The sequence below is a fragment of the Bubalus bubalis genome, chromosome 6 (genome assembly GCF_019923935.1).
Source record: "Bubalus bubalis isolate 160015118507 breed Murrah chromosome 6, NDDB_SH_1, whole genome shotgun sequence".
In the NCBI taxonomy this organism is placed as follows: domain Eukaryota; kingdom Metazoa; phylum Chordata; class Mammalia; order Artiodactyla; family Bovidae; genus Bubalus; species Bubalus bubalis.
In genome coordinates this window covers 20,774,883-20,797,239 of record NC_059162.1, presented here as the reverse complement: position 1 = coordinate 20,797,239, position 22,357 = coordinate 20,774,883, and the positions used below count along the sequence as shown (strand labels likewise).

The following is a 22,357-nucleotide window of genomic DNA, read 5'->3' as shown; positions in this document are numbered from 1 at the left end:
TAGACGGCAGCCCACCAGGCTCCCCGGTCCCTTCCCCTAGTGGGTATCAATTTCCATTAGTCTATGGTTTATCCTTCCTTTTTCTGGCCGTGTAGCATGTGCGATCTTAGCTCCCCAACCAGGGATTGGATCTGTGGCCCTTGCAGTAGAAGCAGAGTCTTAACCTCTGGAGCTCCAGGGAAGCCCTTATCCTTCCATTTTTACAATAGAGACAAATGTATAATATACATTATGTGTCACCCTTTAGATAAGAAAGCCCATTATACATTCTGTTCTACATGCCACTTTCTTCACTTAATATAGTCTCGTGATCTCTTCAATCAGTGTGTAGTCTCCCTCATTCCTTTTTACTGCTGCTTAGTATTCTATTGTGTAGATTTACCAGTTTATTCAACCAGTCCCCTACTGACTGATATGAGAGTTGTTTCCAATCTGTTATTACAAGCAGTGCTGCCATGAATAGCTTTGTGCATGTTACTTCCTATTTTTGCCATCTTATTTCCAGGACCTTTACTTGTGTTCTAACTTAATACTCACAGTAACTCTATGCCATAGATACTGGGTCTTCATCTTACGTGTAACTTTGACGTAATGAATCAAGTGCTGCAGCACACAGCAGTCCAGCACTTGCAATAGCACATTACAGAGTAAGTCTTTAAAACTTGGAATAAACACCCTCACTCCTACCTTACCGTTCTTCTCCCAATATACGGACATCTCTTCTCAGAGAAAAAGAAGTTATTAAGTTAAGCACCACAAATGATAAACAAGGAGTTTAGTTTAATTTTCTCTGGGTATCTGTAAAACACTTAGGGCCAACGTAGGAAAAAATAAAATAAAATAAAGCCTCCTGTGAAAAAATTACACTTACAAAAGAAAGGCCTGAGAGGGATTAGCGCCTTAGCCCCTCGGAGCTACAGCAGCTCTGATTGGTCCAAGGAAGTGAATAGATATTGGGAGGCTACGACAGGAGGAAAACCAATGAGAAATCACTGAGGGAGAGGGCCTCGAAGTGGGCCTCGAGGGGGCACTGGAGGTCGGGGAGTGGGTCTGGGAGGAGGGAGGGGCCCCCGCTGGTAGCCGTAGGGTGGAGGTCGCGGAGGGCCAGTGTATCCATGAGGCGGCATCAGTGGAGGAGGTCCACGCATACCATGCGGAGGCATAGGACCTGGGTGACCTGCAGGTAGAAAAGGAAAACTAAGTAAAAACAAGGAATAGGAGACAGTGCATATTGGGACAATGTAGGGAGAGGATACACTGGGAAACAGTGAAAAGAAAGAGAAGAAAGAAAAGAAAGTGCAGGAGATAAGAGGTGGGACAAAAGAAGCTGCAAGAACAATATGTGAGGATGAGGGAGGTGGCTAAAGACTACTCACCCATAGGAGAGCCAAACGGAGGCCCTCGGGGGGGCATCCCCATTGGAGGAGGTCCAGGATGAGGCATTCCAGGTGGTGGTCGGGGTGGTGGCTGCCCCCCAGAGCCAGGGGGCCCAGCGTGGGGGTGCCCTAAGCCATGAGGGCCATGGTGGGCCAGCTGCATCTGAGACATCCCTATGAGAACAAAACAAGACACAATGAGAAATGAGACAAAAAGAAGTTAGACAGGAGGGCAAAGAAAACGAGACAGAGAAGAAAATGAAGAAACTGACATCAGATAGAATACAGAAATTAAAGCTGGTAAAAAGTGCCCTTATCCTTGACTCCATCCCAAGAGAATAAATCAACCAACTACCCAACAGCTCCCCAGTCCCTGAAGCCCATTCGCTCCTTCCATGATTTAGGCATTGTAACAGTGCTGCAGAATGGCATGATTATTCTACTGAACAGAATCTGGGAAGATAACAGAGACACCGTCACAGCAAAGATCTAATTCTAAAGGATGAACAGGAATTTTTCAGGTGGACAACAGAGTCGGAAGAGAACATTCCAGGCAGAAAAAAAATCAGCAGGTGCAAAGCATGGATGTGATCAACAGCACAGTATGTTAAAGGAAAACCAGGAGAACAGCTTGCAGTCATGGGAGTAACGGGCAGGAGCCAGATCGTGCAAAGCCTAGAATGCTATGATAGCGAGTTTCGGTTTCACTCCGTAAGTAAAAGCGAGCAGCAGAAGAATTTTGAGCAAAGATGTGTGAATATCTGTATTTAAGAAAAATTACTCTGAGATAATCAATCAAAGTAGAGATAATTAGAGTCAAAGTGTCAGTTAGGGTATAACTGAAATAAATTAGGTGTGAAATAATGAGGCTAGGAGAGCCTAGGCTTCCCAGGTGGCGCTAGTGGTAAAGAACCAATGCAGAAGAGCCTGTTGTTCTTTGGTAAAACTTAAACAAGAATAAAGACAGCATGATGGTTGTTTATTAAAATAAACAGTAAAGTATCTTGCATTTTTTTCATAAAAGAATGTCTGAAAAAAAGGAGAGCTTGAGCACTATCTATTACTGTTAAAGAACAAAGAAGAGAAGCATTAAGTACTGATAGAGCTCCTCTACCAAGCTCATCCCTCTCTTTCCCAGCAAAGAACACCCACCTGGATGGGGCATCCCACCCGGTGGGAATGGGTGAGGATGTGAGTGTCCATGTCCAGGATGTCCAGCCCCTGGGGTTCCCGCTGATGGGGGGCCATGTCCTCCAGCCCCAGGAGGCATAGGTGGTGGTGGCATGGCTGGGGGTATCCCAGGAGGAAGGGCTCCAGGAGGCGGTACTGGAGGTGGGAAGGAGCCAGGAGGAGGCATGCCTATAGAGAAAACGGAAAAACAGTTAATGATAGTGAGCAGAGAGTGCCTTTAGAGAGCCTGTTCCACCCTGGCATCTCCAGGCAGAATGAGCTCTTTTCCCCTCCTCCCAGCTCTCTAAAGTCAGAAGCAACATTAAATGACTCGAGCAACAACCTTCTGGGGAAACTCAACAACTTTCTTCCCACCACAATCATCATCCCTCAACCCCTTTCACCTAATGACTCAATGTCCCCTCCTTGCCAGGTTCTTTTTCCTTCTTCCTGGCCCCACCCTTCCCAACCCAAGACAAACATTTTTTATCAAAAGCTTTACCTGGTGGAGGAAGCCCAGATCCCAATGATGATACCACAGGATTGGGAGCAGATGGTGGAGGGGGTGCATCTGCAAACAGCTGATGAGGGCGGTCAGCCTGGGAGAGTGGGTTCTGTGCTGCCAGAAGTCTTTCAGCGGCTGAGCCATGTCGCTCACCCTTGGAGTCCTTCTTGAATGCGTAGGACACAGTGATTGGGCGGTTACAGAGGTACTGCCCATTCATGGCCTCAATTGCTGCATCCGAAGCATCAAATGAAGCAAAATTAATAAAGGCATAACCTTTGGAGTTGCCTGTGTCAGGGTCCCGCATAATCTTGGGGGTTTGTAAGATGACCCCAAAGGCGCTAAAAGTATCATAAAGCAACTTCTCATCAATCTCTGGGTCCAGGTTCCCAATAAAAATGTTGGCCCCCACATCCAGGTTTTTGTTGTGAGCTGATGCCTTGTTCACCCGTATTGGCTTCCCATAGAGTTTGATCATGTTCATGATCTTAATGGCATAGTCAGCATCTTCCTCACTCAAGAATTCCACAAAGCCATAGCCTGCGGAAGTGGAAAAGAAGAGGTTAGCAACTGAAGTGATTTAAAAACGAGTTTATAACTCATTTGCCTTCTAAAGCACAAAGGATAAGAAATAATAATCCCAACTTCAATTGAGAATGGTTCCAGAAACAAAATCTTTAGTTTGCTCACTCCAAATCGCTTAATACCACTGGGGACCTCCAGGAGCAGTCTGTCCCCGCCATACGTAACTGCACTTTTTGCCGTGTACTCACCTTGGTGCTGACCAGTGACTCTATCTTTTGGCATGTGCGTGTTCACTACTGGCCCTGCCTGGAGAAATAGTTCCCACAGCAGTGGTTCGCTAACCTTCTCATCGAGGCCCCCCACGTACACAGTGGCATCTGGAAGACAGGATTAGGAGGTGAGGGCAGAGATGAGGAGAAGTAGGGAGGTAACGGGAACACGAAGATGGAACCCAGGCGGAGGAAGTAAGGGTGGAGATGGGGTAGAAAAGCAAAGAATAAGAAAAAAAAAAAAAAAAGTTAGATTAAGCTTTTAGAAACTCCTCCTTTCCAGAAAATAGACAATCTTAAGTCTAATTTAGAGTTGCGGTGCAAGTTCACTCTGTAACTTTTCTTTTTCTTTTTTTTTTTTTTTTTGAGTGGGAAGGCAGCAGAGGATTGGACACAGCATCACAACTACAGGCCTCAAGCCCGTCCATCCATCCCGTCCCCATAAGGCATCGGGACCAGTCTCGCGCCCTTCAGAAAGGTAAAATCTCCCGCCCCAACGGAAACACTGCTGGGCCTAGTCGAGGTCCCCCAAACCCCCAGAGTCCATTCTGGGTTTGTCCCCTCCAGTCACCCTGGTTTCGCTCGGAGATCGGCCCGGCCGCCATGGCGAAACCGCTCCCGCCGTCTCCAGGCAGCGATCCCGCCCCCTGACCTCAGTCACTACTTCCGCTTCCGAGGCGAAGGCTGACGTGAGGTGGTGGGCGGGGCCGCGGCAGGGGAGGAGCCGGAAGCGGCCTCGGCCATCTTAGGAGACGCTAAGACTGGAAGCGGCTGAGGCAGTGGTGCGCTTCAGTCCACGGTGCCGTGCAGAAGTGGTACTATGAGCGGACAGGGCGGGGAACGTGAAAAGGAAACGTTCTGTCTCTTTTAAGGCAATGTTAGAAGTTAGAGGGTCACACTGCTCCCGAAAATGTCACTTCAGAAGCTGGGAGAACAAAAGTTTAGTTTTCATATGTTTTGTAGCCTTTTTTCCCCCTTAGATGGGAGTGCAGAGGAACCCCTCAACGCAAGGCGTGGGGACAACCGTCCATCCCAACCCGCAATCCTTGAACAGATGCGGCCTCACAGCCCAGTCCTGGGCTTGAGGTATTTCCTTTTACCTCGGGGAAGGGAATTGTGGAATGTCTGAGCTCGCCTAGTCACTCCATAGAGGGTGAGGGGAACCTGAGGCTCGGAGGTGGAGTGGTACCGAATCTTACGGGGGTTTGATACTGAAGCCCACAGGCCTAGGCCTCGGCCTCGGCCTCGACCTCCAGAGCACACCCTGAACTCCAGCAACATCTGGGTGTGCCTTTGCTCCGTCTGCACGGAAGAGAGGACCTTAAATTGTGAATCCTGCAGCGCCTCACGCAACCCAGCCCCTTACTTCCTTAGCAGTAATATGGTCGGTACCGTCCCTTCGTGGGTCACATTCCTTTCCCTCCTCTCCCCCCACTCCCTTACCTAAGGTTCCTTTAATCAGACACAAACAATGCCAGCGGCGTGTATAAATATTGTGCTTTAATGAACTCCTTAAATAGAAATGTCACGACGAAAATATATAATTGGAAGAGATAGGGTGTCCCGTGTATATTTCATACCCATAGAAAACTATAAGGGAAGAAATAGAAATTGGAATTAAAGAAGCAGCAAGAGGAGGTGAGAAGGAGGTCCGTGGGCCATCTCGTTGGCACTGATAAACAGTATATCTGATTATCACAATTTACCAGCGCGATATCCAAAATTTCAATCCCAAAGACATCGAATTGCCCTGAAAAAAAGAGGCAGTCGTTCTGGATTGTTTTTGTTCCTTAATTCTTCAAATGACAAGAACTATTTAAACCAAACAAGGCAGGGTAAGAGTTGGATACGGTTAGCACCACTCATCTTCAATAGAAACTCAGGTCAGTGATCTTGTTTATGAAAGCTGAGGCAGCAAGACCAGATAAGAAAAAAGGAAGGATTAGACAAAACTCTCCCTTCCCTCCAGACCACCTTCTGCCCTGCCCGTGAGAAAGCAATTTCAACGGGATTGGGAGAGAATGGTGTTTGGGTTTCTTTTCTTGGAGTGATCCTCGGGAGATATTCGTGGTGTCCATTTCCTTAATAACTCCTGAAGATGGGATAGCTCCTCCTGGAGACCAGAGATTGTGGGAGCTGAGAGGCCCATCTGGGAAGAAGGTGAAGAGAGTCAGAGAGGATCTTTAATTCTCTTAGTTCCCTTTCCCGTTCCAACTATGCCCTAGGTTCCACTTGATATAAGCCAGAAGCAGTTTTCCCACAGTCCCAAATCTATTCACTTTGATACCAGTAGGAATGGTATCTCACTTCCCAGTCCTCCAAACCCTTGCCCTTCTGCCTCCTGGAAACACTTGAGTTTCTCCTAGAACATCTGGTTCAGCAGTCAAACCCCTTCTCCCACTCCCAATTTTTGCCTTCCCTTCTCACCTGGACCTCAGGCCTTCCCCTCAGGTAGCAGCGTCTCCAGAGCCTGATCTGGGGTCCCAGACATCCAGGCAGCAACAGTCCCGGGGGTAAAGGGCAAGCTCCCCAGTGTGAGGGGAGCCCCCACTCCTGATCAGCCAGGCTTTCAGAAGAGATAGCAGGTCGAGGGAGCCAACGAGAAGAGACTGCCAGCAGGGAAGGACTGTCCCGCCAAGGACAGAGTTGACTCAGGGGTGTCAGGGCCCCTCTAGAGAAGAGCCACACGGAACTGGGGGGCCCAGGAACCATGAAGCTTGGCTAAGGAGGAACAGGAAATCAACTGGCAACCTAGAAACCTGATGACCCCAGTTTCCCCAAACTGGGTCATGAAGGAATGCCCAGCTGTCACCCACTGCACCCTGCACCAGTGTTCAAACTACAAGACTCCCCCTGAGAACACTTTATCTGCTCTCATTAGACTTCAAACTAGGCCTCAGGACTGATTAAAGTTGATTTTGGGGAAACATAAAAATGTGTGCATGAGACAGGAAGACTAATAAGGATGAGGAGGACGAAAAAAGATGCCATTTGTGATCTCTAGGATTTCTGTCTTCCTGGGGACAGTTAGGACTATAAATGACAACAGAAGGGGAATGAGGAACTCAGACACTATCACTTCTCCTCATCTAGTAGGATGAGCCTGTGAGAAAAAGGAATTTAGGAACTTCAGACACCTTACCTGCTGTCTAGGGAGCCAGGAATCTGGGCAGTGTTCTGGGTCATAGCCAGGATTACGGAATTGTAGTATTTGTTTATTGCTGTAGCGTAAATTCCAGTCCCAGACAGATAGCTGTGGGTTAATAGAGTTCCCAGCCCCTGGGAACCCAGGGGTATAGACTTGTGTATAGTTGTTGAACTAGATAGAAGAAACAAGAAGAGGAAGGTTAAACAAAAATATATAATCCTCCCCAGTTTAGAGATAAATCGTGAAATTCATCTGTTACTCTAAGAATCAGATGTAAGGCTTCCCTGGTGGCTAAGTGCTAAGAATACACCTGCCAGTGCAAGAGGCACAGGTTCGATCCCCGGTCCAGGAAGATCTCATCTACCTTGGAGCAACTAAGCCTGAGCACCACGACTATTGAGCCTGTGATCTAGAGCTTGGGAGTCACAACTACTGAGCCCACATGCCACAACTACTGAAGCCTGCACACCCTAGAGCCCATGCTCCGCAACAAGAGAAGCCACCACAACAAGAACTCCATGCACCACAACCGGAGAATATGCCTCCACTCCCCATTTGCTGCAACTAAAGAAGAGCCCACTCAGCAATGAGGACCCAGCACAGCCACACACAAAGAAAAGAATCAGATGTAGGGTGGAAGTCTAGTCCTGAAAGAAAGCACCAACCTCCTCCCCCTTTCCCACCCGTAGACCACTTTTCATATTCAAGAGTAAACTTCAGAGAGTAGTTCTGTTGTTGGCCATACTGAACAGCTTGTGGGATCCTAGTTCCCTGACCAGTAATTGAACCTGGGCCATGGCAGTGAATGCCCAGAATCCTAACCACTAGCCCACCAGGAAACTTCCAGAGAGTACTTAATGGGTAGGGGAAAGGCAAAAATGGAAGTCACTGACCTGTCCACTCTGCTTTCCACGCTCCCAGGGAGTGTCTCTCAAGAATGTAAGGGTGTCAGGAACTCTGACACTGTCATGAAGAGCAAGAAGGAAGAACTCAGAAAATTCAAACTCAGCTGGAAACTGCTGGAGGAGCTGCCAGACGCAATCAAGGAAGAGGAGAAACACCGGGGCCTGAGAAAAGGGAAATTAAGAGGTTGGAAGTGGGTGTGGAGACAAATGGGGAGGATGAGTGACGTGGGAATGGGGACACTAAGGAGGTCAGGGAGTGGAAATCAGTTGAGGTAGGGGGTTGTGGTCCCTCATCTGGATCTTCTTTCAAGTTCAGCCCAACCTCAGGCCTAATTTGGACCTAATTCACCTCCAATGGATTTCAGTATGTAATTTTCTCATCCCTGTACTTCTTAATAATACCCTCCCCAAACATTCTCACCTCTTCACTGGCCCCAGATCCCCCAAGTCGGGTCAGGAAAGGATGTCCAGCTGCCACCCACTCTCGTTGCACTAGTGATTGGAAGCCAAGCAGTGTTCGGGCTTCAGGGGCTGAAAGCAGCTGGACGAGTGAAGAGAGGAGGCCATTGAAATCACGATCACCGCGCTCTGGGTGATAAAGAGGGATAAGGGACAAAGAAAGAAAGACCAAGAAACTAGGGCAGAAGAGAGTGAGAAAAGGAAACATGGCAAGAGGAAGTAAGAGGCACAGGGGGAAAGTTTTGGGTAGGTAGGATTGAGAGGGCACATAAAAGTGAAGAGAAAACAAAGACCTTGAGTGATTCACTTCATACACTCCAAGACAGAAACACCCAGCTTCACATGTAGGAAGCAGAATCAAATGCCAAACCAGTTTTCCTCATTTTCCTTCCCCCGCCCCCAATCCCAGCCCCCATCCACTGATGGAAGGACAGGAACAGAAGGCTGAGAAGCCCTCTGTTAGGGACCACAAGCTTAATGGGGAGGCAGAAGTAGCTCTGAAACACGAGTAGTTCCTAGCAAAACGAGAGGAGGATGCCAGCACTGTAAGGGGACAAAGAAACTCTAGACCTCCCTTCCTGAGCAGAATCCAGTCAGGTGAGTAAAGAAAAAGGGCAAGGAATGGAGGGGGTTGGCCCAAGAAACTCACCTTGAAGTACTACAGAGCGAACCCTGGATGTCACTAAGACTGAGATGTCACTGGCCTTTCGAAGACAAGACCTGGAGGGGTGGGCGAGGAAGAGAAGAGAACAATAGGCCTAGAGGAAGGGAGTGATGGATCATGGGATACTATGGGTTAGACTCCCAATTCCTGCCCCCACCCCCTACCCGCCTTCTAAGGAGCAACAAATAACAGTCTTCTTGGGGAACCAAGGAGAAGAGTTAATGGAAGACTGAGGAGTCCAAGTTAACAGAAGTTTGAATTATAAATCATGCCAGAAAAAGATGGAGTACCTGGTGTAGTCCAACCATCGTGTTCCTTCCAGAGCTGAGAACCATTTATCCTCAGCTACAGATGAATCTGAGAGAGTGCAGAGGAGTCAGAAGGGCAAAGAGATCAGGAGAACTGGGGATTCAGGGTCCAGAATTAAGGGGTAATAAGTTGGGTAGTTGTTGCTTATGGGGAAAGGAACGAGAAGTAACTATAAATGGCTATGAGGTTTCTACAATTAAGTTGTGATGGTTGTACAACATTGTAAATACAATGAAATGCATTGAATTGTGCTCTCAAGATGGGTGAAGGGTGAATTTTATGGTACATAAATTATATTTCAATAAAGCTGCCTAAAAAAAAATGTTGGAATCAGGAAGACAGGAAATCAATGGGTCTGTGGGAAATGGGAGTTGAGTGGAAAACGCAGGATTATTGGGCTGAAGGAGTACTCATCCATATCAGGCAAAAGGGTAAACCAAGTTAGGGTCAACAGACCTAGAGGTGGGGTGAGTGGTCAAAGTTTATCTCACCAGGCAGGCAGAGGGCCCTCAGCCTCAGGTGGGCAAGTTGGACATCTGCAAGACTAGGCAGCTCATCCATGGTGTCTACCAGGACAACGTCTGAATGCCCAGCCTGAAGCATGGACTCCACTGCTCTGGAGGGAAGGGATCAGAAAGTAAGGGAAGGTGTCTGCCCCTCACATCTAACCTTTGATTCTGCTTATCAAACCTCCCCTCACCTGATATCCTCCTTGTTGGGGTCACTGGCTGTATAGAAGCCCCCACAACGAAGAAGATCACTGCCCCCAGGGTGATGCCAGGACAGGCGCTTCACATGGATGAGAGAAGGATCACTGAGGGAGAAACTCCTAGCCCCACCCTACCCTTGCCCCGACACTGACCTCAGGGATCCCCTCCCTTCACAATGACCCCTAACCTCCCATGACCCTCTAATCTCCAAATATTACCATCATCCCCACACTGACCGGTCCACGGCCCTGATGGAAGTGGCCAAATGCTCTCCTGACCTCACTGTCCAGAGTTCGGTTAGGGACCCAGAAGTAACGGGGGAGGCTGTGAAATTGAGAGTTATGTCACAGCATGGCCCAGTGACCTCAATACAGTGCAAACCTGTTGTTATAAGGAAGTTGCTTAGGAGGGGATCATTCTGAAGGATCTCAGGTTTAAAGATCTAGGAGATAAGGGGGCTAGGTTTGTGGATGTCCTTGGAGGCTGGAGTTTATGGGAAGTCCCAAGTTTTAGATCAGAGTAGTGTGGGAAGACTGAAGGGACAGCACGGGGTTGGGTGGACTGGGGAATCACCTGGTGGCTACGTCGAACCTCTCATTGACAGTGCTGACCCTCCAGCCTCTGGCTGCCTGCTTTTTCCGCTCAGTCTCCCAGTCTTCTATTGTCTCCAAGAGGGGAATAGGTGGTTTTCTGGAGTCAGAACTCTGGCCTAGGGCAGGAGGTCGGCACAAGAGGAGGAGGAAGAAGAACCAGAGACAGCTTAGCTCTTCTGTCTCCAGCCAGCTTCTGCTTTTCAGACTCTACACTTTCTTTACCCCAAAGCACCCTCACTCACCAGCCTTGCTCAGGGTTATCCCTGCATACTGTTGGGCTGGACTGTTCTGAGCTCTGGCTTGGACAATGGCCATGGTCACCTGTGGAAGAAAGGACAGCCCATACTTTGCCTCAGACTAAAGTAAAAAGGAGGCAATAAGGCTCATATGTTGTTTCACCATCTTGGCCAATAATAGAGAAGAAAAGTGAAGACTGTCCCTAACAAAGGGAGCTTCCACTGGTCATGAGAACTGGAGTCAGGAGAACACATTTAGAACCACAAAATGACAGAATGGTAGTGCTGGGACGAATCTTGGGAATAATCTTGTCCAACCCTCCCTGTTTTTCAAAGGAAGACACTCATCCACAGTTACACTCCTGAAAATTGGCAACGCTGGGCTAGAACTCAGGCCTTTACTTTTACCATACTCTAATTTTAGTCTTTCCTAGAGGAGAGAAGCAGAGAGAATGATGAGAGGGATCTTGAGAGATGGGACTATTGGGGATTGCCAAGGGAAGGATCCCAAGATTCTAAGGGGAGGAGGGATTCTTGGGTTGGAGACCTCTTACCTGAAAGGCCTGAGGCTCTAGTCCTCCAGCCTCAAAACCGACTCTGAGTAGCCGAAAGTCTTGGCCATGAATCAGAATCTCCTCAGGGATAAATTTAAGCAGGGACCCTGGACGGAGGAGCTGGACTCGGGACGGGCCATTCACTGAAGTCAAGAGTTAAAGAGTGGTATAGCCATGGATCAGGGTCCCTCTAGGAGGAACTCTTCTAGCCCATCCCACTCCATCCACTCAGTCTGTCCTCTGAAAACAGAGGAAGGATGAGGAAGGGTTCCAGCACCCACAGTGAGCCCTTTCACCAAACCGCCACACTTACCAGCCTCTAATCGCCCAATGTTGGCCAGGGAAAAATCATACTCACTGCTCAGGGGAGTCTCCTAGAGGAAGCACATGACTGACGCTAAAGACATCTGAAGTCTCGTTCATTGTCCTACCTTGACAGCCCTAACCTCCCTAGAGATGCTTCCCAAAGACAATCCTTGGTACTCTTAGAAGACAGCCTTTTAAGCATAACTGTCTCACTTCTATAATGTTTGTCTAAATCTTCCAGACTCCCTTTCCACTTGCCACTAGTTGTCCTTTCCACTGCCCTAACCTTCTCACCTGACTCCGCTGCCATCCACGGGGCTGGAAGGTGACCCTCAAGTTGCTGCAGATCAGGGTTCCAGGCATTTCAGGTTCCAGCCCCTTCCTCACCCCTGGGGCCCATGCTAGAATCTGCTCCCCTGCAGGGCAAGAAGGGAAGTCAGGTTATGACTGTTCGCAGTGTTGCCCCCACTCGTATACACACACTCCTCTCAGACATTCTGTAGCAGAAACTAGTTGAGGCACTCCATTGTTAGCCCTTATGCAGCCTTTATTCTCTCCACTCACTCAACCTACCCATGTTTGTTCTCCCTCTCTTTCTTAATTGCACTCTGAAAATGATTGCCTTCGGCTACTTGATGTTTACCCCTCCAAGACAACTTTCCCTAACACTCCTTTCCTCTGGGAGCATTCTTCTTTCCAGAAAGAATGTCATAGGACGATGACCTCGAGGACCACCAGAACCTGTTCTGGAGTGACCCGAAGCCAGCCCTAATGAGTCCAGTGACTCTAAGAGGAGAAGAATGCAAAGCTACATCAACCCTGATCCTTATCTTCAGTCCCATTTTCCCACCCTAAAACTATTAAGACCTCTTCCAACTTCCCAGGAAGGGGAAGGGCACAGTCTTGAAAGCGTTAGCTTGCTGTGGCCCCCTTTGCCTGGCAAAGTAATAAAGCTACTCTTTTCTACTCCTTTAAAGCTCTGTCTCCTTTAAGGCTCTTTCTATTCAGCATAGGTGAACAGAGGCCAGTTTTTCGGCGACAGGAGAATCTAAAGAGGAAAGACTAAGATTCCTCCCTAACCCCACAAGAATGAAAGCTTAGAAGGAGAGATTTTAGGCCCTCAAATATTTTTGAATAAGTAAATGAGAGGAGGAGTACCAGGGTCAAGAAAACAGAGGGACCATCAAGCTCTTAGCCAGCCCTAGGCAGAGAAGAGAGCAAACCTCAGGTAAAAGCACTTTGAGCCGGAAGAGGAATACAGAGGTATCTTTAGTGAGGTTTGAAACAGGGTTTGAGGAGGGTGAAATTTGGAACAATCTGGAAATTAGAAGTATTGGGAAGGCATTATTACCTGGGAGGCCTCCAGAGGCCAGGCAGCTGCCCAGCTGACGACTCCTGGGCTCTGGCATCCCAGTCCCCTGGACAGACTTCGGTCCAGAGAGCTGTGAAGGGTGTAGGGTTAATCCCCAAGCTTCTCTGGTCCTGGAGTCTGGGGTTACTTCAGCAGCCACCTTTGGAGGCCTACACTCAGACTCTCAGGAGAAACTGAGATAAGTGGCTGTGGAGAGCTCAGGACAGGCGTCGGCAGATAGTTAAGGGAGGGAGGGGCTGGTTAATGGATAATGAGACAATGAACTTGAGACTGCAAAAAAGACCAAGCACTGTCAACCAGAGGCTGATATGAGACATACCCTCCGCCTCCTCTAGATTCTTTTCTTTCTCCACATCATCCCCATTCGCACCCTTTAGATGACAAACCCCTCCCCCAAGCCCTTTTCCTCTCCTTACCCCCATCTCTGGCTCTTCCTTCTGGGGGGCGATGTTGAAACTCTGGCCCCGGCCCCCCCACCACATTTCTCTGGCTCCATCCGGGGATGGAGCGGTCAAGGGTGGAAAACCTCGAGGATGCTCAAGCCCCTTGGGGAGAGGCTGAATCCTGTAGCTAGCAGGAGGGAAGTCAGGGAGAGGGGCAGGAGGAAGATTCAGGGAAAGCAGCACTTGAGGTGCAAGGAGCACGATTTGGGGTCTTCTGAAAGGTGTGTCCAGTCCAGCTAGAGAAGGCTCCACGGAAACTTCAGTCGACTCTGGAGAGGGCGGACGAGATGCCCAGCCCCTTAAAGGAGAAGACACACAATTTTGGAAAAGTGGAGAGAAAGTGGAAGAGCCTAAGAAAGGTGGGGAAAAATTGAAGAACTGAGAAAATAACCACATTCCCTTCTTTACTCCAAACCCAGATCCTATCCTCTTTCTGTTCATGAGCTTTGGAGACTATTTGAGGGAAGCAGTAATGACAAGTATTAAACTGGAATCATTTGGGCCACTTCCCTGGACTCTCACTGATGGTTTCCCTGGGAAGCTGTTTTTGTCTTCTTTAAGGGGATGTGAGGAATGATTAAAAGTACTTCAGGCCTCCTTACAACCTCTCCTGACAGTCTGAACTAAAGTAGTTGAGAAGAAATAAATGGAAATTGGCCCTCGGGATTTTTGCCTGGGGAAGCCCAAGAATTGGGGTGGTGGCGAGTGGAAGTGTTTTTGTATATCCTTCTCCAGAGAGCGTGAAACGTATCTCATGTGAAGGGTGCAGTGGAAGAATAGGGAGAGAAACTGAAATATCTGCAGGATGCTGACACAGGTACAGGTACATGCAAGTTCTGTGGCTGGGGGTGGGAGGCCCAAAGAAAAGATCTTAACACTTAATCACACACACACACACACACACACACATCATCCAAACAATTGGAAACTAGAGCCCATTCCAGGTACAGGAGCCCTCCCTCCAGCCCAGACATCAGATCTCCAAATTAATGATTCATGTTAAGGACTTTGAAAGCTGAGGGCTGGAACCCTCTGTTCAGTGCAACAGTCCCATCCCCCAAAGCTCCCCCTTGAAACCCAAGAAGCAAAGATGGGTGGGGAGGGCTGTAGGAGGAAAGTAAAGGAAGAGTAACTAGGGTAGGTATGCAAAAATCTACCTTTAGATATGAAAAAGACAAAAGAAGCTACAAAGTAAGGAATTACAGAGCTGCTGTTTTATTGATTTTGAGTTTGTACAGAGGCAGCAGTCCTTAGGTGGGGTCCCGAGTTTTCCAGAGTGACACTCAACTCTCCTCCCCCAGCACACACACCCTTCCGGCCTCAGTTTTGAAAAGTTCCCTGTCTTGGCTGCAACTGTGGAAATAGTGAAGATATTGTGAGACAGGGAGTCCATCTGGAACAAAGAGGCATACACCTGCTAGGAAGGCGTCCCAGAAGCCTGATTCTAGAAGTCCTAAAAGCTGCTACATTCCCCACCCCCACCTGCATTCCATCAGCCTCAATCCCTCACGGGAAGAAAATATTTCCCAAGTTCTGTGGCAATAGAAAAAGGTGTGTACCACAATTTAAAAATCCATTATCCATTTTCCTTCTCCCCACCACCCTTCAGTCAAGAGCCTCATTCTATCCTTTAATACTTGAGGTGTAGGAACAGCAGAATAGAGAAAACATGAGGGGGGATGGGGAAGGTCAGAGCCAGAAAAAAGATAGGTGACATGGATCAGCACCTAACCAGGAATGCAAAGGGGACAGCAGCTGAGTGTTGAGTAACAGGAGGACCCCCCGCCCCCCGACCACCCCCCACACCCAGTGGAGGTTTAGTGGATGGAAGGAAGGGTGGAGAGGCAAGGGTTTGTATCAGATTTTCCCATTTTCAGAATCCTGGTCTGGTTGCAGGTTTGTGCCAGGCATGAAGGCTGCTGGGAGGGGCTGCTAGAGGAAGGAGGTGGAGCTGAGTGACTCACAAGATGAATCATAGATCCAGTTATAAGCACAGAAAGAGGCCAAGGTCCTCCCCACCCCCACTCCTCTCTGTGCTCCTGGCAGCCAGCTTCCCTTCCTCTTTTCTAGCACCTCTTACCCAAGTGGCCAGTAAAAGGAGGGGTTGTGGAGAAAGTCTCCATGGAGGGTATAATATTCTGTTAATCCACTTAAGTTCAGGGGGCAAAACAGCCTGTGATTTCTATAAAGTGGAAGAAACAGACTGCCTGTATGAGTCACTGAATCTGTAGTTGAAGGGCCTGGAGGGAAAAGGAAATTAGAAAAATCTGTGGTGCAGGTGATTCCAGGACGAGAAGGACTACTAATTCTGTCTTCTCACCTGTGGTGGTGGGTCTGGGGCACTGACTCCTTGGAGAAAGAAGAGAATGCAGAGTCCAGAGGTGTCGGAGTAACTTGGGGACAATTATCTTTGAAACTCCTTTATTGGGAAAGATAAAATGTGACTGGAACTTTGGACATGTGGCTGTTTAGAAAGTGGTAAGAATAGCAAAAGCTAGGTTCTCAGAAGTCATTCAGAACCAGCTCCATCCTTTCCAGCTCAGTATCACTCCCAAACATACACTAAACACTCATTGCTGACTTTTGTTTAGTTGGTCTGTGAGCTTTAGTTTCACTTGAGAAGAAACAGCCAACAGCAGAGGGAAGGAACTTCCCTCCAGGCCCCACAGAGCACTGAGCTGAACACCATACCACTCCATGAAGAGACTGAATCTTTAAAAAAAAAACAAAAACCTTTTAATATCATCATTTTGCTGTAGAATCCAGTGTGAGGGAAAAATGTTTGGTTAAATCTTGTAACTCTCAATCAAACCAACATAAAAGGAATCTGGAGGCGTGTCCTATAGATCTATTTGCTCCTTCAGGGCTGAGATGGAGATCTAGGGTGAGTAGAGGGGGTAGCACTGTCTTAAATCAAAAAGGGAAAAATAAAAGCCCTGAAAATCTCCCCTCTCCAACAACAGCCTCAGTAGGTACCCCAGTGCCTGGGGTTACAATAACTAAGTGCACTTATTTAAGCCCGAGAGATGATATCCCTCAATTAGGATTGGGGGGCCTGCCTCCCCCCTTCAACCGCACCCTCAGCTAACGAATCTGGCTCCTTCTGAGTGCATGTCACCCCTCTCCTCCCTTCCCCCCAACACAGTAATTGCACAAGGCTGCCTCTTCTACTCCCTCCCCAAATACTGTCATTTCCCAGGCAATTTTTCACCACCTTCCTTCCCATCCTACAGCCATCTCAAAAAATAAAGCAGGAGAGACTTTACTCATCCCTACAGAAAAACATCCATTGACTCAGGGTCCCTCATCTCTAGAATGCAGAGGTTATTTTTTTTTAATGCCTCAATAAAGTTACCTTCCCAAATTAAAAACAAAAAATTCTTAATGAAAAAGCTATAGGGCCTAAATAACCTAACCACCACCACCACCCCCCCCTTTTTTTTTTTTTTTTACCATTTTCACCCCCTTGGGCACCCCTCAGAATTTCCACCTTTTTATTTGAAAAGAAGTCAAAAGGGATTGGGGTTGGTCAATTTATAAATCAAAACAAAAGCAAACATGACACAAGGTTTCCGTTTATGTTCATTTGTCCTCAGTTTTTAAAAACAAAAGTATTAACTAGACTCTAATAACAGATCAAATCCAAACACAGCAGTCCAGTGGTGAATTAGAAGTTTCCTGGTTTTATTCTCTGGGAAAATCCCTGGTCTGTTTCCATTCCTATTGGTCCAGGCCAAAATCCTATGATATAGATGGATGCCTACGGGAAAGCTAGGTGAGCTGTGCAAATTCTAGGTGTGAGTTCGAGTCACCTGTTGTTTGGGTGCGTGTCAGGCGACAGAAGTTCGTATGGTGGTGGTCCCACCAGTGTTGTTCTAAGCCCAGACACGGGGTGAGGTGAGCAAGGCACTCACTTTGGGCACAAAATTTAAGGATGCCTCAAAAGCCAGTGACCAAGATGCTATTTTAACACAATATAGTCTGAAAATCAAAATTAATATAAAAAGAGCCACAATGAATAAAGTATCGAAATTTTAAATAAAGACAAGATTCAACTCCTCCTTGCTCAATTCAGCTTTTCTTCCCTCACTCTAACCCCAGTCCTGCTGGATCCTGTTTTTTTAAAGATTTTGATATTTTGCCCATGATGGATTTTTTGTATTAGTTTTTTAAAAATGCTGCATTAAAACACTATTTATCTTGACTAGTGAGCTTTTGGCATCTCCTTAAGTTTTGACCCTGAAGGGAATGCTCCTCTCACACCAGCCCCAGTCCTGCCTGGAAATACAAACATACCCTCCTTTGGAACCTATCTCCTTTGACCTCATTGCTTCCTTAACACATCCATTTCCAAATAAAAGCCTAAAAATTAAAAGCCATGGAAATTATTAAATCAACAATCAGATTTAGAAAATAAGTGGCTTTTCGAGTTTGTTGAGGAGAAAGGAAACTTCCTAAATTGTGAGCAGTTCCAATGAAGAGGAACTTGGCTGACTTTGTTATCAAGGGGGAGGTAGGATGACAACTTTCCTGATTGGGCAGAAGCAACATATGGCAAACACAAGTCCCCCCAACGCACACTCCCAGCCCATGTCAGCCTTGGATCAAATGTAAGGATTACATTCCACAGGATGGTTTAAGAGTACACACCTCAAAAGAGAAATCCAAATACAGAAAAATAGCCCCAATTAACACTCTAGACACATTAAGTACACTTATTCCCCTTCTTCATATGCACCCAGGAGTGTATACAATTGCATAGTTGATTTTTTTCCCCCCCAGAAAGAAATAATTTAAAGAAAAGGGAAGATTGGCCCAGGATAGGTCCTCCAGTTTAAAGCTCTTAGAAATGATGCTGGCCAGAGCATAGGCTGTCCAGACTTTGTGCTTTGTGCAAAATGCAAAGGAGCTCCCCCAATTACTGTGTCCACAGACACACTCCCACCCTCTGGGGAAAAGGATGGTTTGGGGAGAGGCGGGAGAGCCAATGACAGATCAGCTCATTGGGAGTAATCTGTGATCTGTGGTTATAGTTCACTAAAATATATATTTCTCTAGCTACCTCTTTATAAATTGCCCCTAATCCCTACCCCAAGTTTCAACATCAGTCCTATTATCAAAAATATCTCTTCTTACAAAGTATTTTTTTAATTATTTTAATAAACTAACCACAGATTAAGGTCAGCTATGGCTTAACAAAAGAAGCCGGGATGTTAAGTTCATTCTCCAAAAGTAGAGAGGAAGGAGAAAGAATGACTTAAATAGGAGGGGAAAAACTCATTTTTTAAAATGTTTTTTGCTTGCTAGGGTCTTTTTGTTTCTTTTCTTAAAAAAAAAAAAAAATCCAAAAAATAAGTTGCTTTCTACAGAAATGCAGCAGCAGAGGATGGTAGTGCTCTATTTAGGTTTTTGGTTTTGTTTGAAACAGTCTGGCCAAAAGTCTGTCCTCCTCCCACCCCCTCCCAAGGCCCACTCAAATGTGTGGTTATTGCTAGTAGTTAAAAAAAGATCACCTCTGCACCAATTCACCTGGAAAAAATTCAACACACACAGCTGCTCTTATCATTCTCTTGCCTTCCCCAGAGGAAACTTTTTTTGTGTTTTTTGTTGTTTTTTTTTTTAATAAAATTAAAGTCTTAAAAAAAATCACAACCTTCTTAACTTAGCTGAGCTCAGCCCTCAAAAAGGATGAGGAAAAGATAGGGGGCAATCGGCAATCTCCTCTCGAACTAGAAGGGATGACAGATGGCTGTTTAGAAGGAAATCAAACTTCAGAGGAAAAAGATTCCCCCTTTAAGTTCTTGCCTTTGTCATCTCACTAAACCCATTTAAGCCATCCCCTTCCTAATAAGCACCCAGAAGCACACATTTCTGCCTTGTCTTTCCAGATCCTTCAGAAGGAAAAATTTATCCAACACTAAACATCTACCTTAATTCAAGTCAATAGCAAATCTAATTTCCCAGTTTCCCTCCACACTCCCAACTCCACCACCGTGTGCTTTTTTCCAACCTAAAAGAACTTTGGTCTGTTTTTTCTTTTATTGACTGAGAACCTCCTTTGCCAGTTCCTCCCCCAGACTTCTGCCCACCTACCCACCCCCACACACCGAATCTTCCCTTACACTTTCCCTTAGGCCTGGGATGGACCCAAGGGCTTATGACACACAATTATCATCTTTCTGCCCCTGTGCCTCCTCAGTACCATCAAGTCAAGATCGACAAAGGACCAGTATAGCCTCGAGGCACCATCCAGCCCTGACCTGCTCTTGCCAGCCTGGCAGCTCTTCAGAGTATACACACTTAAGAGTTTCTAGCCAGGCTCACACCAACATTACTGCATTCGCCCCATCAACATGGGAGCTGGGTCTTATGAGCCAATTAATTGAGCTTAACTTTCTTTGTTTAGCCCCCTTGCCCTCCAAGGTTTCCCGTTCAGAACCTGTGCACCAGCAGCTCCCCACCCGGTTCACGTTCCCTTCTCCTCAGTTCTTCTCTGTAACAGCAGGAGCAGAAATTGTTTGTCTCAGGGTGTCCATAGAAGCTGCAGTTCGGTTGTTTGCATTTGGTCTGGGTTGGGGGAAGCCCCCGGGGACCTCCAGCCCATCCATCTGGCTCAGGGGGCTCTCTGTAGCCGTTGCTATAGGAATCAGCCACGCGCAAGTGGGGTGGTAACGGTGCACCCCTGTGAGCTCCATCCTTGGAGTGACTGCCTGGCTCCAGAGAAGAGATGCTGTCCTGGTGGGGGTAGGGTCGCCCAGGAGGGCACTGTCTGGGGAAGGTGGCATATGGTGGTAGGCTCCCCCCACATGGCCCCCCCGCCAACTGCCTCCGGGGTTCCTGGCAGTGGACTCCACCCCCAGAAGGCCGAGGGACAGTAAAGCCACCAGGGTAGCCAGCAGAGAATGCCACTGCCTTGGATTCTGCTGGAGGGGCAGTCAGCAGCTCCTCTCCGCCATCTGGCTCTGGCTTTTTGGCTGGAGGAGGCCCACTCCCTACCCCTCCATTCATGATCTTCCTTTCTGTCTCCTTCTGCTTCTGCTCTGCCAGGAATCTCTCCTCAGCATCAGTGAGGTAGCGCTGGATCATCTCCTCCTGATACTGGTGGCGGTGACCCATCTTCAGGGTGCCAACAAAAATAAACTTCCCCTCCCCTTGCATTGCAATCCTCATAATGCTCAGGCTTTGCATCACCTCCTGGCTATACCTGCTCCCTCCATTACCAACAGACTCAGATGTGGGCTTCTCAGATACAGGCCCATCCCCAGCTGCCTCCTCCTTGCCACCCTTCCAACTCTTCAGTGAGTTTTTCTTCTTCTTCTCCAGGGTCTCAGTGCCACTGCTTACCCCCGAACCTGTTCCCATCCCTCCAGGCTTAGAACCCTTGCTGTGCATCAGGCCTCCCATGTTCTTCTTGAGCTTGCTGCCCAAGGTTTTGCCAAAGCTGCCCAGTTTGTTAGCCACAGAATCTGCTCTCTTCTTGTCCTTTTCCCGATCTCGCTTTGACTTCTCTTTCCGCTTGCTGCCCTCGTTGCTGGCAGAGCTGCTGCCAACTGACTCCTTGTCTGATTCCCCAGACTCAGGAGTGGACCGGGGCTCATCTCCAGCTGAGGCTGTCGGGGACTCAGGCTGGGCCAGTGGAGCCTGGAAGAGACAAGAAGATGGTTGACAGATACAGAACGGATAAACAACAAGGTCTTTCTGTATGGCACAGGGAAATATATTCAATATCCTGTGATAAACCATAATGGAAAAGAATATCTAAAAAAAGAATTTCTGTATATGTATAACTTAGTCACTTTGCTGTACAGCGGAGATTGGCACAACATTACAAATCAACAACAAAAAATTAAATTAAAAAAAAAAATGGCTGACCGTTATTCCATTGGCCTAGGTTGAAGCAAGCTCCCAGGAACCTCCAGCCCATCCACCTGGCTCACGGGGCCTCCCGCAGCTGTTGCTATAGGAATTAACCATGTGGAGAGGGTGGTAACACCCCTACGAACTCCTTCCTTGGAGTGACTGCCAGGTTCCAGAGGAGCGCTGCCGTCATGAGGGGAAGGGGCACCCAGGAGGGCACTGTCCTTCCCCAGCTCATCAGCTCTCCCATGAACCAGGAGAAAATGTATCTAATGTCTAGCCTTCATCTCACCTCCTACAATCTGATGCCCTTCTGTAATAAGGAGATAGCAAAATGAAGACTGGATTTTGCTCTTCTAGAACAATGTGCAACTATACAAATACATAACCTCTGGGTAAGGTGGGAGAATATTCTGTAGACAGTAGAATGGCGTTTATTATAAATTTCTCTATGCCAGATTCTGCCCAAAGTTACTCTCAAGGAAGTTCTGAATAACTGCCCAAGTCTTAACCATTCTGCATCTGCTTTCAGACATTCAGCACCAGAGTCCATCAGTTGCCCCTTGCTCCTGTGTTCCTGTTCTATGGATAATGACATCCTCAGAACCTACTAGATCAGGAGCTCTTTAAGCTATTCTGTCTCTTCTAGTGCCCAACACAGAGGTCTATGTATGGAGGGCTTAGAACAAAGTAATAACAATCTCAAGTTCAAGAAAACTTTTCCTGAAGAATGTGTTTAGTATCAGAAAGCAGAGCCTGGTTGGTGAGAAGATGTAGAAAACAAAGGCCACTAACAGAAAGGCAGGAAAAAGTCTCTTTGGGAATTTATCTGGTATTTTCCAGTTACTCCTAATATTGAAGCATAAGCCACTATCCAGAAGAGACTCGGAAAGAGACCACCACCAGAGGTCCTTGTTCTCCCTGACGTGGAAAGGAGGCCATGCCAGGGCGGAGTG

The 22,357-nt window shown here is 47.4% G+C and overlaps 3 protein-coding genes across 11 annotated transcripts in view; all 3 read right to left on the bottom strand.

The window, feature by feature from the left end:
• Window positions 1-760: 760 nt before the first annotated feature.
• On the bottom strand, window positions 761-4,573 carry SF3B4 (splicing factor 3b subunit 4). Its single transcript, XM_006049208.3, has 6 exons — window positions 4,417-4,573; window positions 3,825-3,953; window positions 3,049-3,591; window positions 2,529-2,735; window positions 1,377-1,550; window positions 761-1,177 (listed from the first exon to the last, which is right to left on the bottom strand). Exons 1-6 carry the CDS (start codon window positions 4,448-4,450, stop codon window positions 990-992), a joined length of 1,275 nt encoding a protein of 424 aa, XP_006049270.1. The 5' UTR covers window positions 4,451-4,573; the 3' UTR covers window positions 761-989.
• Window positions 4,574-5,324: 751 nt separating this feature from the next.
• On the bottom strand, window positions 5,325-16,960 carry MTMR11 (myotubularin related protein 11). Of its 8 annotated transcripts, none has more exons than XM_025287940.2 (17): window positions 13,518-16,960; window positions 13,081-13,171; window positions 12,024-12,145; window positions 11,737-11,797; window positions 11,424-11,566; window positions 10,876-10,954; window positions 10,614-10,749; window positions 10,277-10,364; window positions 10,031-10,119; window positions 9,822-9,946; window positions 9,312-9,378; window positions 9,007-9,077; window positions 8,320-8,486; window positions 7,887-8,060; window positions 6,988-7,164; window positions 6,273-6,566; window positions 5,325-5,994 (listed from the first exon to the last, which is right to left on the bottom strand). In XM_025287940.2, the coding sequence occupies exons 1-17, from the start codon at window positions 13,983-13,985 to the stop codon at window positions 5,848-5,850; spliced, it is 2,499 nt and encodes an 832-aa protein (XP_025143725.1). In that variant the 5' UTR covers window positions 13,986-16,960; the 3' UTR covers window positions 5,325-5,847. The 8 variants fall into 8 exon arrangements, 7 of the variants coding, with proteins under 7 accessions (XP_025143725.1, XP_025143726.1, XP_044800364.1 ...); XM_025287941.2 differs by having other exon boundaries at window positions 11,782-11,797; XM_044944429.1 differs by lacking the exon at window positions 6,273-6,566.
• Window positions 16,961-17,108: 148 nt separating this feature from the next.
• Window positions 17,109-22,357, bottom strand: part of OTUD7B (OTU deubiquitinase 7B) — a 59,133-nt gene continuing 53,884 nt past the window's right edge. For both annotated transcript variants that reach the window (XM_006049209.3, XM_044944433.1), the window contains one exon: window positions 17,109-21,185. In XM_006049209.3, the coding sequence (XP_006049271.1) occupies window positions 19,977-21,185 (1,209 nt within the window). In that variant the 3' untranslated portion in view covers window positions 17,109-19,976. The remainder of the gene's footprint in view (window positions 21,186-22,357) is intronic.

Excerpts from the sequence above, each read along its gene's own strand:
- SF3B4 (XM_006049208.3), bottom strand. The coding sequence starts at position 4,450 with ATGGCGGCCGGGCCGATCTCCGAGCGAAACCAGG. Across the intron at positions 3,954-4,416 it reads GATCTCCGAGCGAAACCAGG|ATGCCACTGTGTACGTGGGG; the intron begins GTGACTGGAGGG and ends CCTGTCTTCCAG. Across the intron at positions 2,736-3,048 it reads ATCTGGGCTTCCTCCACCAG|GCATGCCTCCTCCTGGCTCC; the intron begins GTAAAGCTTTTG and ends TTTTCTCTATAG.
- MTMR11 (XM_025287940.2), bottom strand. The coding sequence starts at position 13,985 with ATGAACAGAAAGAGGATAGGATCTGGGTTTGGAGTAAAGAAGGGAATG. Across the intron at positions 10,955-11,423 it reads TAGAGCCTCAGGCCTTTCAG|GTGACCATGGCCATTGTCCA; the intron begins GTAAGAGGTCTC and ends TTTCTTCCACAG. Across the intron at positions 6,567-6,987 it reads CCTGGCTCCCTAGACAGCAG|CCAAGCTTCATGGTTCCTGG; the intron begins GTAAGGTGTCTG and ends GTTCCTCCTTAG.